At 39.0% G+C, this 19,493-nt stretch overlaps 1 protein-coding gene across 5 annotated transcripts in view; it reads right to left on the bottom strand.

Moving 5' to 3' along the window:
• The window catches only part of HECTD4 (HECT domain E3 ubiquitin protein ligase 4), a 190,370-nt gene that overhangs the window by 128,744 nt on the left and 42,133 nt on the right, over window positions 1–19,493 (bottom strand). For all 5 annotated transcript variants that reach the window (XM_030860500.2, XM_030860498.2, XM_030860497.2 and 2 more), the window contains exons 2-7: window positions 12,445–12,962; window positions 8,190–8,279; window positions 7,400–7,530; window positions 4,174–4,282; window positions 3,364–3,502; window positions 317–487 (exon numbers count right to left, since the gene is read on the bottom strand). In XM_030860500.2, coding sequence (XP_030716360.2) covers window positions 317–487; window positions 3,364–3,502; window positions 4,174–4,282; window positions 7,400–7,530; window positions 8,190–8,279; window positions 12,445–12,962 — 1,158 coding nt within the window. The remainder of the gene's footprint in view (window positions 1–316; window positions 488–3,363; window positions 3,503–4,173; window positions 4,283–7,399; window positions 7,531–8,189; window positions 8,280–12,444; window positions 12,963–19,493) is intronic.

The raw sequence follows: 19,493 nt of genomic DNA on the forward strand, positions 1-19,493 counted from the left end.
TTGCTAGTGCAATTTAGTTCCAAATTTCCAAGAAGCTTATGAGCATTTCTACTTAAAAGCCCACTGTCTATACATTAACTATCCTTATCTCCACTCTGTTGCTAGATTAACCTTCAAAAACCTTGCCTTTATTTGTGTCATACAACTCCAAACAAAGAAATCTTCAAAGACATCCAAGAGAGAAGTCAATTTGAGGCAAGAGTGAACACACTGTACAAGTACTCCAAGTTTCTTAGGTCCTTTGTAAACCAATTATAAAAAGAAAGCAAGTAAAAAATGTCTCTGCAAAGACATAAAATGAGAAACTGAAACTTACCACAAGTTCAAAAATGTCCATGAAGACAGAATGTCCCTTAGGTGTTTTCTCATTCAGACTGGCAGGAGACCAGATCCAATAGAAGTAAGTACCATCTGAAGAAAGGTGCACGGTGCTCATAGTGCTGCCCACAGGGAGGTGATTGGCTGGCATTGGCACCATCTGGCACACCTGAACATGAAAGAGAGGAAAACTTCATTAGTGTGACATGTAAATTCTGATTCTATGAGTTCATCATTAATGCCATTAAGTCCAAGAAGAGAATTCAATAGGCCTCCTGGTCAAAATAAAACTGACATTTACCTCTAAGAATAATATATGAAAATTATATGACAGAAATATAAGAGTTCATACAATGGGCCATGCAATAGATTAGAAGATTCCTGAGATTAATTCCCATTACACTTTAATAGGAAAAAGTATTACTAAACACTTTGAATCTGCTATGCATGTGTGTTTTATCAAACACTTATTAAAAACAAAGTTTTTTAGGGGATATGGGGATATATGTATACATATAGCTGATTCACTTTGTTATACAGCAAAAACTAACACAACATTGTAAAGCAATTATACTCCAATAAAGATGTTAAAAAAAAGAAAAAAACAAAGTTTTAAAGAAACAGTACTTTCTGAAATTCCCTTAGTATATAAATTTAAGGCTTAAGTATATTTAAAGGACAGGAACTATATCTTGTTCATCTTTATATTCCCAGCACCTAATTCAGAGTCTAACTCAGAAATTAATAATTATGGAAGGAAGGAAAAAAGCAAAGGTGAGAAAAAAACAAAAGGAAAAGCAGAGAAGAGGGAGAAGGAGTAAAGAGATGAAGGTACACACAGATCCTCACTTTGCACATGAGGGCTTACTGAAATTCACCACGACCAGCAGAAGGAAAAAGACAAACACCCATTCTCTGTATTAGACATGAAGCATGTGTTTCTAATACTAAACATCTTTCAGTTTCAGTGTAATGAATAAGTTCTGCATATTTCATATTAAATGTGCAATTACATACTAATTTTTACTGCCAGAGAAAAGCACTTAAAATAAGAGAAAATGAGAATCAAGAGAACTGCTGACTAGGTTTAAAAAAAAAAAATCCAAGAATAGAAACAGGACTGAAAATCCCCAAATAAAAATAATTAGAGAAGGTCAGGTGTATTTAGGAGACAGTAAGAATGACCTTCAGTTACTCCATCTCTTCGGGTGGGTCACTAGTTTTCCTAAGGTTACTTTAGACCCCTGAACTCATTTCATATGAACTTTTTTCCAGACTTGTTTTTGCTACCTCAAAAGTTAAAAAAGTCATTTAGTTGCTATAACCACACTTTGCAATCTGTAATGCCAAGACATCTAGAAAGTTGACAGCTACTGAATGGCTTAAGCTACCCACAAATTGTTCCAACGCACCAATCTAGTTAGTGAGAACACTGCTTTCTTGGGCATCAAAGTTTTTGCAAAAGCACAGAGGATACTGACATTACTTCAAATGTAAACCACGTTCCAAGATTTAACATCTGTTTAAGTCCCCAGGCTATTTCAAATTGCCTGTTCAAATGAGAACAGGCAATGTTCTCATCTATCTGCATTACTGATAAGAAATGAAGTTAATTTGGCATCTATTTGTTATTTTATTCATCTAACAATTTTTGAGGGCTTCCACTGTGGTGCAGTGGTTAAGAATCCGCCTGCCAGTGCAGGGGACACAGGTTCGAGCCCTGGTCCAGGAAGATCCCACATACCGCGGAGCAACTAAGCCCACGCGCCACAACTACTGAGCCTGTGCTCTAGAGCCCGTGAGCCACAACTACCAAGCCCGCGTGCTGCAACTACTGAAGCCTGCGCATCTAGAGCCCGTGCTCCGCAACAAGAGAAGCCACTGCAATGAGAAGCCCGTGCTCCACAAGGAAGAGTAGCTCCCCTTCGCCACAGCTAGAGAAAGCCCGCGTGCAGCAACAAAAACCCAACACAGCCAAAAATAAAATAAATAAAATTAAAAAAAAACAAACAATTTTTGAGCACCTCCTATGTGCTCTGCAGATGCAAAGGTGAGCAAGACTGTTCTCCAGGAAAGGCACAGTTGAGTGACAGACAAGAAAAGATGTAACATCCCACTTAAGTCCTGGATGTGACTACTCTCAGGGCACTCACTCCACAGATAGTAACTCTAACCGTTCAGTTTGACTTTGGCTGAAAGGCAGAAAGTTGTAGCATAAAGAGCTCAAACTCTAGAGCAGATGGGTTCAAGTTCTCATGCTTCCATTATTGTGTGGCAAGATACTTAACCTCTCTAAGCTCACTCCTTCATTGAAGGACAAACACTTACGGAGTGCTTACAACGTGCCTAGCCTCAGGTGCCTTAACTGTAAGATGAAACTGCCGTAGTCACACCTCACAGATAAGGAGAGGAAGTGTATGTAAATTGCCAAACCCACAGCCTGGCAAAGAGAGACACTGTTATTATCAATTATCAATCAAATGTTGTGCTACATTCTAAGGACACAAAGATGAGTAAGACAGGGTCCTGACCTAAAGGTGTGTGTGTGGTCTTGGGGAGGAGTTCGACACAACAGCAGGCGATTTCAGTATAATATAGCAAGTGCCATAACAGAGCGCTTTAAGAGCACCAAGGATGAGCTCAATCCCAAGCGCACAATGATTTTATCTAAACTCATTTCAAAGCTCCCATTCCCACAGAAAGGCTGTTTAGAACAAATTGAATAGGGAGATAATGCCTTCCCAAAATAGATCTAGTTAAAAAAAAAAAAAGCTGGGATTTATACCATCTTTGACTCTCTAAAATTTTTTTAATCCTAAAAAAAGTTTGTTGGCCTTAGTAACTCTTAGAGAGCACATTCACTCAGATCATGTGGGAAAACTTAAGACATTAGAGAAAAAACAGAATGCCCAAACGATGACAGTTAAAAGGATGTCACTCCGGCAGGAAACTATATCAGCTGTGTTATTATTCCTTCTGATGATGTCACAAACTTCCCTTACTGTCGCCAAAATATAAAACACAAAGCCTTGGTGTTCTGTTTACCTGAAGGGTATTCTGGTCAATGACCTGGAAAAGAGAGTGAGGTTTATTGTCAAAAGATACAGGCCGGTGGAGAAGACTGCCACTGCCAAAAGCAATCCATCCTGGTTCCAGCTCCTCATTCCGGCAGTACACAAAACCTCTGTGGGGAAAAACGGTATACAGGCTAAGTCACCAGGTCATGTCTGAAACCCTGCAATGAGTTACAACAGACAAAACAACATTTCCCTCCTAATTTCTTTTCAATAACTAAGTATGCAAAACATCTGACGGAGAATAAACATATTATATTAACTTTGAGACTGACAAACTATGGCAAATATTAATTTCCCACAACAAATTGGAGAGGAGAAAAAGTTGGGGAAACGGTCTAATTGAATATACATAAGGATCTCAAACTGTGGTTTCTTTTGGCAGCAATTCATAGATCTTATATCCCAAATGAAAAAAAAAAATCACCACTGATCCAATGTCAAATCCAAGAACAAAAAGACTTAACTTGAAAAATACCCATTTATCAACATGGAGAAGTCATTAATATAAAAATTCTGATCACAGAGGAATTTCTGGCTAGAAGCTAGAAACAATGATTTTAGGGCTAGCAAACTCTTTATAGAGTCAAAACAAAGCTGAAATGCATTAACAGAACCAGAGAAAGAAAGTGACAATAAGAGAAAACCAGTCATTCAGACTTGTTTAGTCACTCATCAGTCTATGGGGAGTTAGCACGCACTCCCGGGTGTCTTCATCACAGATTTAGGTAATGAGGAAAACGTTCCAGCCAAATCATTCAGCAAGTTCCATGCAACTGACCTGAGAGTACCATGTAATCCAGACCCCAATTTGCTTACTCCTCTTCCAACTGAGTTAGTAGTATACAGGTAAAGACCATCTGCCGTGACACAGCGTCCCAAGTCAGCATCTGAAATCGTTTTTTCACAAGTAAATTATATACATGCTTTTTCTAATGAAATTATAAACGTGCTTTTTCGAATGAAAAAGCCATTAGGAGGCTGAATGAAAGATAATCTCCCATTTCTTAAATAAGTGCTTCTTGGGAATTCCCTGGCAGTCCAGTGGGTTAGGACTCAGTGCTCTCACTGCCGGTCCCCAGGTTCGATCCCTGGTCGGGGAACTAAGATCCCTGCAAGCTGCACAGTACTGCCAGAAATAAAAATAATAAAATAAGTGCTTCAACGTGACTTCCAGGGAAGATGGCTTGAACACCTAAAACAAAACTCCAAAATGAATGTAGGATTAGAGACCAAGATCAGGGAAAGAGGTCAGATAGTTATTAGCAGAAGAACCTGGTTCAGTCTCTGCCAAAGATTTTTTTTCCTTTTTTTTTTTTGAAAAGCAAAAATACATTCCTAACTCCAATCTGAAATGACTAAGCATACAATACTTTCGCTAAGGATTGTGTAATAAAAAAGGTGTGAGATTTAAGAGTTTGGGGCACTTATTAGTTGACCTTGGGCCTCTTTGAACTTCAGTTTCTTCATCTGTAAGATGAAGATAATATGTACCTCAAGAGTTACTGTGATGGTTAAATGAGACAACATAGGTAAACACCCACACTGCTCTCTGGTACAAAGCCAGGGCCCCATGAATGGCAAATGATTTTATGTTGATAGACTGATGATATACATTGAACTAAAATCTACTCCTTGTGGATTTTCCATCTAGAGATCCTAATTTTAAATTTCTGGAGTGACACAGCACAAAAGTATAATATCACTTCTATTTAAAAAGAGCAAGTATGTTTACCCTCAGGGGTATCTTCCCCAAGCTTACAACAAATAGTATCTCTCTGAATGATAGTAAATGGTTTACTAACATATTCTAGAGAATTTACCTTAATAAGAGAGCTTACAAATAAAACTTTGTTTTTATTTTCAAAATCAATCCACTTACTATGTTTAAGTGGAGTTTCTCTACTATTTGCCATATTATAAGAAATCCAGTGTAACAGCACTCAAATTAGTACTCAGTATGTGGTTATCTTAGAAATTCAGCCTACTAATCCAAGATAACCAAGACTTGTTCCTATTAGTTCTTCAAAAAACAGTTAAAAGTAGGTAATCATTTTCAAAATATTAATTTCATTCCTTAAACATTTTATTTTAACTTAAAACTTATAAATATACATTTATTCATCACTCTTTAGATTAAGGCCAAGGCCTTTTGAGTATGGATCTGACAAGGAGTGAGAGTCAAGGTAACAGAGTAAAACAAGATTGGCCAGAGTTGACACTTGTTGAAGCTGAGTGATGGGTATACAGGGTTTACTGTAGTATGCTTTCAACATCTGGGTATGTTGAATGTTTCCACATATTAAAAATTAAATAAGACTACTTTTTAAATTTTTATAAGAAAAACATTCTCTAGCCAGGAGCAAAACCAAAGGTACAAGAGAGTGAAAAGCATACAGATCAGCTTAATACCATCATCCTCAGTAAGAAATTACTCCAAAGGAGATACTAAAAGGAGTAAAAGGAGAGAGTAAAGAAAGGAGTTTTGGTTTTGTATGAATTTATAAATTTCCACCTATAATGTTTAAGAACTTCTTGGGCATTGGAGGCTTTTTGCTTCTCCTATTGACTCTAGTTGAGTCAGTGAAGATAGTAACTCACATCCAGAAGTCTTGCCTCTGTTCCTCTCACCACTTTCACATGACTGTCTGGAAGAAACAGTGGACCGTGAAAAGGCACAGGCACTGGATGAGAGGTGTGGGGATGGCCCACTGCTTACACTGAACCCCATTCCCTTACAGTTACCTAGGAAAGCTGTCCCCATCAAAAGTGTGAGAAGGGGTGGGCAGAATAGACTCTGAATCCCACTCTAATTTCTTAGAGAATACAATTTCTTAGAGATTGCCTTTGTTGAATCATTCTAAAGCATTCCATTTTTAAAAAAAATAAATTTATTTATTTATTTAAATTTTTTTTGGCTGTGTTGGGTCTTCGTTGCTGCACACAGGCTTTCTCTAGCTGCGGTGAGCGGGGGCTACTCTTCATTGTGGTGCGGGGCTTCTCATTGCAGTGGCTTCTCTTGTTGCGGAGCACGGGCTCTAGGCGCACGGGCCTCAGTAGTTGGTGGCACACGGGCTTAGTTGCTCCGCGGCACGTGGGATCTTCCCAGACCAGGGCTCGAACCCATGTCCCCTGCATTGGCAGGCGGATTCTTAACCACTGCACCACCAGGGAAGCCCTAAAAGCCTTCCATTTCTAAATGTAAATAATTCCCTAGGGTTTTTTAAATTCCTATTTTATCACTTATAATCACAAGTACCAATTACAATAACAAACAGGTTTGGAAGCAAGGCAGACTCTTGGCAAGCCTGCAACTCCGTAGGTGGGAGCAGCAATGCACAGACTCTAAGAAGAGCCTACTGGCCTCATGGGTTTTGTGTGCCACGGCACCGGTCAGTACATCTACCAAGCGAATAGAGGCCTAATTCACCTGGTAAGTCAGTTAACTGCAGGTCATTTCAGAGACCTTCTGCCATTTTCACTGAGATCACAGAATAAACAGATATGTAATACCTGTAAAACTGTAAAAACATTTTAATCTCGTCTCCTTTATTTAAAGGGGATACTTAACAATTCATGCTCCTTTGAACACTCTTTTTTTTTTTTTTTTTTTTTTGCTTGTAGGACAGGAGGTTCACCAACACACACACAATAAGTTACTAAAAGAAACAGCATCAGGCAACAAGACCTGATACTCTATTCGTGGACTTAAGGCTCCCATGCCCAAATTCAAATACCTAGGAATTTAAGTAATTCATGCTTCCTTGGCAGGACTGTACGGATGATCCTTTTCCCTTGAGATAGTAAAACCTATCCATTTTCTTACCTCACCGAGTATCAGCTTTTATACTTTTACTGATAAAGCAGACAATGATTACCCTGTATAGGAACCTTGAGCTCTTAATTAAAAGGAATACAGAGTTATATCTAAATTGTTTTCCACAATTATCTAAAACCACTCTTTTCATATCTTAATTTCAATCACAGGACCAAAACCCTTGCATTACCTTTATTTTCAGAACTGGAGCCAGTGTTGCTATCTGGTGCAGGCAACATGTCTTCATACCCCCATGATACTATGTGTTTGCCACCAAGCAAACAGGAGGGGGATCCAGGTCCCCCTTCCAAAAGCAACAGCCTAAATAGGGGAGATAGAGAATCATAAAGACACTGAGACTATCCATTTCAGCAAGAAGATAAAGGTCTACTTAACATCTCAAAGAGCAGAAAACTAAAATAGTTCTACACAAATACTATACATCTGAAAAGACATTAACAATACGTATATTTTTAAATTAGAAAATTACGAAGTAGTGCTTATGGAAATGTTATAATAAAATTGTAGCTGTGTGTAAAATGCATATATTTTACATGTATACATATCTGAGAGAGAGATAGAGAGAAGGGGTGGGATGGAGAGAAAGGGGTATGAACTAGTAAACACATATAACACACACAACATTAGGAGTGGTTATCTTTGAGTAGTGAGATTATGACTTTCACTTTTTTCTTTATACCTTAACATCTTATTATCTTGAAACCTACAATAAGAATTCATGACAAGCTATTGCATTTTTTTTACCACAAAAATTAAAAAATGAAAAATAACATGCTCTAGGAACACCTTCCAAGAAGGAAAGAAACAAAATTCTTACTTAAGATGAAAATAACATACTTATTTAAAAATGAGTCATTAATTGATTAAAAAAAAGTTTAGCAATTTACTTATTAAAAGAGCTTTTATGCACAAGGCTCCCTTGTGTAGAAGGAGGGTGAGGATCCAAAGTGACAACTTACCTATACAGCACATCGGCTACAGGCAGGGACCCTAGATCTGTCTGCTTCTGTAATAGATGGACTGTATGAACAAAAGTTTTCAATGATCCCCTAAAAATAAAAGGAAGGAACAGAAAATCGTCACAACTGAAACGTCAAATAAGGTTGTTAATGTCAATTTTATTAACCACACGGGGAGCTTCCAAATTGAGTCTGCTTCTGCCAATCAGTAGATGTGTTGTACAAAATGTCAAAATAGACGTGATTCTTACCATGCCAGTTATGATATTCTTCTTGTATTTGCAAAGGTAAATAATGTTCCCCTAACATAAAAGTTCAAAACATAAAGCTCAAGCACAAAGAATGTGTGGCTATTATGCCTGATACTGTTTCATCATCAAGTTGATCTCTAGCTGAAGGAGGTATTTCATAGGAAAAGGTTATATTTAAAAGTGTAGCAGTATTTCTAGGCTTAATTTCTTAATCTCTTTGTTAAGTTCATCCATTTTACATAAACATCTCACACATTAAATATGACTGAAGAGGAAAACATTCAAAAATTAATACTTTGTGCTGAGAGGTGTCCCTTCTGCTTTCCCCTGCTGTGCAGTATGTGACCGTAATGCTTGCAGAGCTCACTAAGACCCAATTTCCTTTTGGTTCCCAAAGCTTGAGGCTCTGGGAAGTCTATACTTTGGTCAGCAGGATCTAAAAGAAGGTGATTTTAAGATGCACGAGACTTACCTGGCCAGATCCCAAGTATAAATCACCACAAGAACATTTCCTGAGCTAAACGATCGCCAGTATCAGATGGGCTGACTTCAGATTGCTACCTTATTCTCTTAGCCAAGTCTTTAATTGCTAGGTATCATGTGCCTAAACCCCAAAAAGAAATGGAATACCTAACACAGGACCAAGAAGGCCTAGAGTCCTCCTTTTTTTTTTTTTTTTTTAATTTTATTTATTTTTTATTTTTGGCTGCATTGGGTCTTTGTTGCTGCACGTGGGCTTTTCTCTGGTTGCAGCAAGTGGGGGCTACTCTTGGTTGTGGTGTGCAGGCTTCTCATTGTGGTGGGTTCTCTTGTTGGGAGCACGGGCTCTAGGCGCACGGGCTTCAGTAGTTGTGGCACACGGGCTTAGTTGTTCCGCAGCACGTGGGATATTCCCGGACCAGGGCTCGAACCCGTGTCTCCTGCATTGGCAGGCGAATTCTTAACCACTGCGCCACCAGGGAAGCCCGAGTCCTCCTCTTAATTGCCCCTTTCACTATCTCTGGTGTTCAAAGAATCAAAACCAAAGAACCATATAAGGCAGGGAGGCAGGAGACACAGTATAAAAGCACAAGTTGAGAGTCAGGACCCACAGGCTCTGAAACCCGGCTCTGCCACTCACCAGCGGCACCATCTCAGTCCTGTTACCAAATTCCTATGGGTTTTTACTTCTTCATCTGTCCAATAAGGATACCTCCCTGGGGTACAACGAGGTTAAAAGAAAGGGGCAAAGGCACAATGGAACATTTAAGACATTAAACCAAATATAAGATATTATTAGCTGCCAGATTCAGATTTTAAGAGTAAAATTTAGGGACTTCCCTGGTGGTCCAGTGGGTAAGACTCCATGCTCCCAATGCAAGGGGCCCGGCTTCAATCCCTAGTCAGGGAACTAGATCCCACATGCATGCTGCAACTATGTCTGCATGCTGCAACTAAAAAGGTCCTTCATTCTGCAACTAAGACCTGGCACAGCCTAAATAAATAAATAGTAAAATTGAAACGCCTTCCGTGGCTCCTAAGCCCCTACACGGTCTGGACTCTCATCTCCTGCCCCTCTCCTGCTACCATTGCATTCCAGCCACCCTGCTCACTTTGCTGTCCTACCCCAAGCACAGAAAGAGGATCAGATTTGTGCCACTTGCTGCTCCTCTTGCCTGGAACTCCCTGTCACTGGCTTTTTTGCATGGCTGGCTGGCTCTCATCATCTAGGCCTCAGCTCAAATGTCTCCTATTCAGTAAGGCCTTCTCTGTTATCTCTAGCTAATGCTGGCCCCCACCTCCACTTAAGTCATTCTCTATGATTAAAATATCTTGATTTGTCTTCTTACAGTGAACATCCCTCTCAGAAATTATCTTATATATGCATTTGTTGCTAGTTGTCTGACTCTCTCAGTCTCATGTAAACCTTGCAATTTTAGGAACCATTTACCTTGCTCACTGCTGTATCCGCACTGCCTAGTAGAGTCTCTTGCACGTGGTAAATGAGCAATAATGACTGACAAAATGAAATCCACTCAACTGTAAGATTAGAGACCATGAGTCACCATGAGTCATTATTTCCCTAAGACCTAGCAAGGTTCCTGGCACATCAGATATGTTCAATAAATGTTAGTTGGTTGAAATGAATGAACATCTTCAAAATATTTTTTTGGAAACACTGTTCTGTCTTTGAGAGCATCAATCTCAAAAGTTCAATAATATGCTCCTAAATAACTTCATTAAAGGAGATGATCTAACACTGAAAAGTATGTGACTGAGGTAAATAAAGTCCAGAACAAGGTGTTAATATTAGCAATAATGTAGGTACCATCTAAAACAAAAACAAAAATACACACCCAAGAAGAAGAAAATAAAAAACACTCATTTCAACGTTTCTGCTGAACGGAATTTGGAATCTCAAGTACCTGAAGCGATTTCAATAACTCTCTCTTGGTTCAGACTAAATTAGGGTACATAATAAAAAAGTGAGTTTTATGATCCCATGTTCATTAAAAACATTTGAAACTAAAGAGTTGATAATTGGGCTTCCCTGGTGGCGCAGTGGTTGAGAGTCCGCCTGCCGATGCAGGGGACACGGGTTCGTGCCCCAGTCCGGGAAGATCCCACATGCTGCGGAGCGGCTGGGCCCATGAGCCATGGCCACTGAGCCTGTGCGTCCGGAGCCTGTGCTCCGCAACAGGAGAGGCCACAACAGTGAGAGGCCCCCATATCACACACACACACACACAAAAAAAGAGTTGATAATTATTCCAAACATCCTAAATCTGTCTAAAGATAGGACTATCTAAAAGCAAAATTTCCCAAAGTAGGACTTTTGCATTAATAACAAATCTATTTAGGGCTCAAAACTGTCTTCTGCATATCCAAAAAAAATAAATCAGTCCAATATAAAGCCTTTACAGGGAAACTTATTTCAGTACCACCCAATAATGTCTCCAGAATTAAGCTCATGTCAGGATTTCCATAATCAACCACAGTCTTCAAGGATCTAAAACTAGGCTATGACAGTTTGCTGAGGGCAAAGAAACTGACAATAAATGCTGCTGCCATTGTGCCTTAAAAATAGCTTCAGATTCAACCATTTGAAGGTCAACTTTGAAACCATAAAAATAGGGAAAGGAGTCTTATAGCTAGGAACTTCATAATCCTCCAAGAAGAACTTTTCCACATTCTCTTTGCTAACAAAAGGAATAACTCAATCAAAGAAAAAATTATGAAGGGAGAGAGATTAGTGACACTAATCTATCAGACCGTGGTCCTAATTGGTCCCTAGACAATTAGGTTAGAAGAAAGCAAAGGTAGTGAAACTTTTTCTCACAAATATGTGAGAGTGATCATACAGTTTACTGGGCAGGAGAATGTAAGAAATCCTCTCCTGGAAAAGTAACTCCAAGCACATTTCCTATTGACAGTACATCAGTAACATCAACTTACAAATGAAGGACAGTACACTATTAAATCTTGCTACACACAGAGAGATCTTTCAGTTACATTGATGGAGCCAAGCGTCAAGGTCCAGAAATATAATTTGTGACCAAGTCTGTGTGACTGAGTTCAGGTGAGTAATAACCCATTCACTCACTGACATACTCCTTACAGACATGCAGGAAAAAAAAATTAAAAGCTCTACATATTTTTTGACTGTCCTTCCAGGAGAAATACAGATACAACATCCTCTACTAACTACCTGATGTAAAACAGTAACCATCTAAGGGTGAGTAGACAATGGCAAGTGCTGATTCTCCATTTTAAACTGTTTAAGCTGTTATCATGGTATAACAGAAAGCAAAAACTTGAACTTGGGTTTCAACTCCAGCTCCTGGTACCAAGTTTTGGTGGAAGCATCTTATGCATTGTCAAGGCTGCAAAATTCAATACTGAAAACGAAGAAGGACTTCTGAATGTTGAGACTTCCAACAAATACGCTTGCCCTCTTATTCACTCACCCAACCCAGGAAGCAGCCATCACAAGGTCACCAGTTGGCACCTTTGATTTTCCTTACCTGGCACATGCCAAAGCCACCAGGGCAGCAGCAGCATTTTCTTTTTGCTTATGTGGGATGTGTCGGCCTGTGTCAGAAGTCTCCTCTAGCCAAGAGCACAGCAAAGTTTCGATTCCATTCAGACAGTCAGCAGGCTCCTTGGTCAAGCTCAAAGGCTGGCAGTCGCGAAGGCAGTTCAATAGCACCTCAGCAGTTATGTTACAGAGAGAGGGGTCTGTTCTACTCTGGGATTGAATAAGGGGGAAGACCAGCAGGAGCCCCATCCTTGACGTGAAGGGAGCTTGCTCGGGTTGCTGCAACAAGCCCTGGCGTTTGAGCAGGGCCAAAGTTTCTTCGTCACCTGAACTTTCCCTTTCATGCTGTTCTTCCAAGGCCAGCTGGCGCTGGGCATTCCACAGTCCTCGCAAGGCATTCAGGCGGTATTCCAGCAGGCGGGCATACGCATTGCTCTGATTCCCACAAACAGAGCGCAAACGTTCTGCTAATTCCGTCGGATTCTTGGTCTCAAATGTTAAAATCTAGGGAAAGAACCAATAGAAAAGTTGGTATGTATTGCTTTCACCACTGCTCTCATCTATGGAAGCAAATCTATCCAATGGTATCTAAAAATGGTCCACATCAAAAAATCTTTTAATTGTGGCCAAAGCCAGGTTGCTGATAGAGATTTTTCTCCTTGGCACTTCTGCTAATGCTCCTATTAAAAGTGAGATTAGAACCCAAATCATGAAAATAATTAAGTGTGGAGGTCAAAAGTTAATTTGAGTAGCTTATTTTAGAAAGTTGAGGTGTAAATATTTATTCAATGCTCAGGTTATAAATCTATGTCTCTAACTTCTATTACCAGGTAGGTTGTCAGTGAAAACAGAACAAGTTTCATCTTCAAGATCTAATATACCAACTAATAAATGATTATTTATTATTCTTTGATTTTGAAGAACACTCCATTCTTACTACTGCTAATCCACTCTTTCAATTGGTGACATGGTATAGATTTATCCAGTTCATACTGATAATGGATCCACCCCTATTTTCTCACCAAGAACATACAAGTATCAGGAGACCTCCTTGAGATTTTCAGCAGCTGGGGAAATGATAAAACCATTAAATCCTCAATCAACTAGGAAAGGAAACAGCTATGAAGATAAAGAATCAAACTAAATTCATGATGCAAATAATTTACGCATACAAGTGTGACTAAGTTAAAATGAACAGACTGTTGTAACCAACAAATAAGAGGCCACTCTTGGAACAAGCACATTAAAACAGATTATCAGGCGCCAGAGGTGTCTGGTTCTCAGTAGACCAGAAAGTCAGGGTGGGGAGAGGCTTGGAATAAAAGCAAAGAAAATTCTGTCAAGTCATTGGCACTGAAATTTTAAAGGGTCATAGGTCACTTTATTTCTCTCATAAACCTGCAAAATATTTTTTTTAATCTCAAATTTTGCCCTTAAAACTGTTAGCCCAATAAAACAACAAGAACTTCCAGAGAAATGTAAACCCTGTAGCTGCCTAGCTTAGCTATACATGCAAGTCGCTAAACTGAACTGAAAAAATGTTCAGTTTGAAAACAAATTCCAATTCAAAAAATTAACTACGTATGTATCTCATTTAACTGATTTGAAAAAATATTCATTGTTTTAAAAAGTAACCAATTCAAACTTCAGTCCTAGTGTGTGAGATCAGAAATAATATCCAAATGCCATAAAATTTCAACCAACAACATAGCAATAAAAAGAAATGAACCAGTGATATCTACCACCTCAGTGAATCTCAATGGCATTTTATTGAGTGAAAGAAGTCAATTTCAAAAGGTTCCATCTGCATTATTCTATTTATATGACTTTCTGGAAAAAAAAAATCTATAGTGATAGAGAACAGATCAGTGGTTGCCAGAGGCTGGGGTACAGGCAGGGTGTGACTATATAGGGATAGTATGAGGGAGTTTGAGGAGGCAAACAAACTGTTCTATATCCTGATTGTGCTGGTGGTTACGTGAATCTATACATGTGTTAAGATTCATGGAATTGCACACCCACTCCCCCAAAAAAGGTCAATTCTACCATATGACAATTTTAAAATAAAATTTAAAACAGTTCTAATCAGGCTATGGTTGTATTCAACTAGGTATCATTGGGCAAAGCAATATTGCAAATTATATTATTAAAAATAAGAACTAAGGACATTTTAATTTAGTTTTTAATACAACAGTATCAAATAATGATTGATTAAATGTCCTTTATCATTAAGTCATACAAATTGTATTTCCCTACCCTTTTGTCTCGATTCATCAAACACAAATTACCCTTTTGATTATTTTTTGCATGACAGCAGATAAAATAACTCCAAATTCCTTTAAAAACGATCACATTTCAAGGGCAACCATCTACCCTTAAGTAATTGTATCTAAGGAAGCTAGATTACCTTTTTTTTTTTTTTTAAGATCACTCCCCAAAAAAGTCAGTAACCAGCTTCCACCATTACGATCAACAACCAAAGACTGAGATACTTTTAATGTTGTGAAAAATGAAAAAATTTTAAATTTGATTATCTCAAGGTATGAAGATCTAAACAAATAAATTTTGTTGCATTTTTTTAAATGCTTTTCAATACTGATTTTGTGATCTCTACCCAATACAACTCTTTGATATAAAATACATATATGGACTTCCTGGTGGCGCAGTGGTTAAGAATCCACCTGCCAATGCAGGGGGCACAGCTTTGAGCTCTGGTCAGGGAAGATCCCACATGCCACAGAGCAACTAAGCCCATGTGCCACAACTACTGAGCCTGTGCTCTAGAGCCTGCGTGTCACAACTACTGAAGCCCTTGCACCTAGAGCCTGTGCTCTGCAACAAGAGAAGCCACCGCAATGAGAAGCCCGCGCACCAAAACGAAGAGTAGCCCCCGCTCACCACAACTAGAGAAAGCCCAGGCGCAGCAACGAAGACCCAACGCAGCCAAAGATAAATTAATTAATTAATTTAAAAAAATTATTTTTAAATTAATTAATTAAATACATATGTGCTCCAAATACATTTTTACTTATGCTACACTGAGCGGCAACTTATGTTATATGAAGCAACTACTAAAAAATTCAATACAGGCTTTTATTGGACACAAGAATCAAAGAACAATTCAGTAATATTAAACCCAGATATTTAGTTTTATTACCAATCTCAAACATAAGTGCTTCTGAAATACGATACTTCATGGTTCATAAAATGATGTATATGACAGAATCTGTAGCTAACTCCAAATATTAAGATTATCTGAAAAAATATATACTATACTTCTGTATTTTTCTGATGGTTCTATTTTTACAAGCACTTCAGTTATATTTTTGGCATTCCACTTGAAAGACAAATATTCTGAAAGGATTTGAGTTATAATATAATTAACAAAATATTATATAATATACACGCTTAAGTGACTGTTATGTTTATTGATTTAACAGTATCTAAAGCACACTATGCTTTCAGAAATCCATTAGATTACTCAGCATTATCCATTTCAATGGCCTTATGAAAACTAAGAACTGTCTGATATGCTGCTGTTTTTAAGAATTCTAAAGTTTGAAGGTCATGGCCTAAAATCATTTTATAAAGATATCATACCTTTGGGTTTTAGTAAGTCAGCTATGGAGGAACTATTCTGGTATTTATGAATATTAAATGATTTGTCTCATATCCTCATATAAAACCACTGCTCTTAGTAATGGCTCTTGACCAAGATAAAAGACTGTAATGTCATTATAAAATTAATACTTTTTCTTTAAAAAGGAAAAAGGCTATTTAAGGAAAAGGGAAGATCCCTGTCACCCTTAATCAGAAGACAGGTTTGCTAACTGTACTTTGGTGATAATGCTGAAGTCACCCCGATTAAGGGAACGACACTCAAAGCAATTCGTAGCCTTAATATAATTTTATCATACATGACATACATATTTTTAAGCTAAACAACAATCATTCTGGAAAGCTAAGAGAAGGTAGGCAAAATATTCTTTGCCAGCTAAATCTGGCTTTGAACAAGACTCCAATATTTGACATAAGAAGTACAGAGGATCAGGACTTCCCCTGTGGTGCAGTGGTTAAGACTCTGCGCTCCCAATGCCGGGGTCCCCGGTTTGATCCCTGGTCAGCAAACTAGATCCCACATGCATGCCACAACTAAGAAGCCTACATGCTGCAACTAAGGAGCCAGCGAGCCACAACTAAGAAGCTTGCAAGCTGCAACTAAGGAGCCCATGTGCCACAACTAAGGAACCCGCCTGCCGTAACTAAGACCTGGTGCAACCAAATAAATAATAAATAAATATTTTTAAAAAAAAGAACTATAGGGCTTCCCTGGTGGCGCAGTGGTTGAGAGTCCGCCTGCCGATGCAGGGGACACGGGTTTGCGCCTCCCATGTGGGAGGATCCCACATGCCGCAGAGAGGCTGGGCCCGTGAGCCATGGCCACTGAGCCTGCGCGTCCGGAGCCTGTGCTCCGCAATGGGAGAGGCCACAACAGTGAGAGGCCCACGTACGGCAAAAAAAAAAAAAAAAAAAAAAAGAAGTATAGAGGATCATCTTTTAGCCAATTTTTTTTTCATTTGGGAAAACACAGAACATATACCTGTCAGCCATGATGAGAAATGTAAAACGCCAACATGCATTTCAAGTAAATATGGTAGGGAGAATAAGAATATAGAGGCTTTTCAAGTAATAGAGAATACTGTATAAACGCATAAGGAAATTAACTAGACTAATAATTAGTAGAAAAATCAAGATTAGGGAATGAACTACAATATTCCCCTAAATGTTAATCTCAATTTCCATCTACTTTGCTCTTCAGAATAGCAGAGATGTAATCCTCTAAAAGGGTCAAGATAGACACTAAAAGATATATTATCTCCTACCTCTGAAAGAAACAGAAAGTAATCCCATTTTCAAGAATTTATCCTGAAGAAACATTCCAGAAATAAAAATGCACAGAGATTTTCACTGCAGTCTTATTATAGTGGAAAAAGTGGAAGCAATCTCAATATTCAGAAGGGTTCAATTAAATTATAACATATCACAATGGAATATTATGCAATAAATAAAAAATAATTAAAACTACACAATAAAAAGGAGCATAACAACTGTATATGGGGCTTCCCTGGTGGCGCAGTGGTTGAGAGTCCGCCTGCCGATGCAGGGGACACGGGTTCATGCCCCGGTCCGGGAGGATCCCACATGCCGTGGAGCGGCTGGACCCGTGAGCCATGGCCGAAGAGCCTGCGCGTCCGGAGCCTGTGCTCCGCAACGGGAGAGGCCACAACAGTGAGAGGCCCGCGTACCGGAAAAAAAAACAAAACTGTATATGCCCCATAAAAAGGACTATGTAAAACATGCTTATTCAATTTTGAAATGTCATTGGTATTTGTGGTAATAGAAACATGAGGGTTTTTTTCCTCTGTTTAAAAAAAAAAAGAAATAGTGATGACAAGTTGAATAGTTTATATTGAAGAAAAGCAGTCTTAACTAGAGCCGGTATTTTACAGAAGCAAACACTACCTTTAAATAACTGCTAGTCAAACAAATAGTGACACAATTGATATAATCAACATTTGGGGGACATATCTGACAAAGAACAATCACAAGTACCATAGGAAGTGCTTTCCTTAAATCAATTCACTAGTCCCATCTATTGAATTTTGGCAGCAGTTTCTCTCACTGAAGGACTGGTGGTGGGATGGGACAGACCACCACAGATGCTGGGAACTATCAGTAAACAATAAAACGTTTCACTCTCCAAAAAGAAATGATATTTAAAACTCAGGATCACTCAAGCTCCAAATAAATTACTATACTCTCTAGTATGGTACATTAACTGATTCAATTCATTATATGAACCTGTCAGCATAAAAGGAATTTATACCTGGATTATTCCAAAGCAGATCAACTGGCCAGACTCACAAGCCCAGGACAAAACTTTTCAGTAGAGTCTATAGAATACCGAAACCCTCTCAAATGTTAGAGTGAGTTTTTAAACCCTTCTACAGATTTTCCTACCATTTTTACATTATGAAGATGGCAATCATGGCCAAATTGAATTGCATATGGCAACTCAAAGATCAGAAAGATTTCATGTGAACAAAGTAAATGAATCACGAATAGAAGGATGGAATTCTACCTCTAAAACGAAAGCCTAAATCAAGAGTGGATCCCTTATCAATTAAATTAGACCCTGAAGCTGCATGACCTTATCCAATCTTGGAAATACATGTTCAAACTCTCAACATCACCTATTTTTTTTAAAGGGTGTTGGACTTCCCTGGTGGCTCAATGGTTAAGAATCCACCTGCCAATGCCGGGGACATGGGTTCGAGCCCTGGTCAGGGACGATCCCACATGCTGGGGAGCAACTACACATGGGTACCACAACTGTTGAGCGTGCGCTCTAGAGCCCGCGAGCCACAACTACTGAAGCCCACGCGCCTAGAGCCCGTGCCCCGCGACAAGAGAAGCCACTGCAATGAGAAGCCCGTGCACCACAACGAAGAGTAGCCCCCACTCGCCACAACTAGAGAAAGCCCGCGTGCAGCAACGAAGACCCAATGCAGCCAAAAATGAATAAAATTTTTCAAAATGTTTAAAAAAATAAAATAAAATAAAAGGGGCTTTAAGGGTCTTAAATGATAACCACAATTAAACTTCACACTTTAACTCACGAGTTTTAGCCCCTAGCTTGGTGCCAAAACTAGGAGTGGACCCTGACTTGTCACCAGACTAATTAGCTGTGGCTCAGCCCTTATAAAGCTTTCTCCAGCACATGGTGATTTTTCCCAGATCTCTGTCCAACTGCTTTTGAGAGCAGGATTGTTAGGACTCTGAGGACTCCCACATATAAGAAATCACTGTTCAGATTCTTTTTCATAGAAGTTCCATCTTGTCCTGTCCCTGCCCAGTTTTCATCTTTTGTCACGTTCCATGATCAGGGTCCCATTTTTCCATCTCCCTGCTGATGTGGCCTGAATGTCCATACCACTCAGTCTAAATCCTACCTATCATTCAGAACCCAGCTCT

This window comes from Globicephala melas, chromosome 13 (assembly GCF_963455315.2).
Source record: "Globicephala melas chromosome 13, mGloMel1.2, whole genome shotgun sequence".
NCBI lineage: Eukaryota > Metazoa > Chordata > Mammalia > Artiodactyla > Delphinidae > Globicephala > Globicephala melas.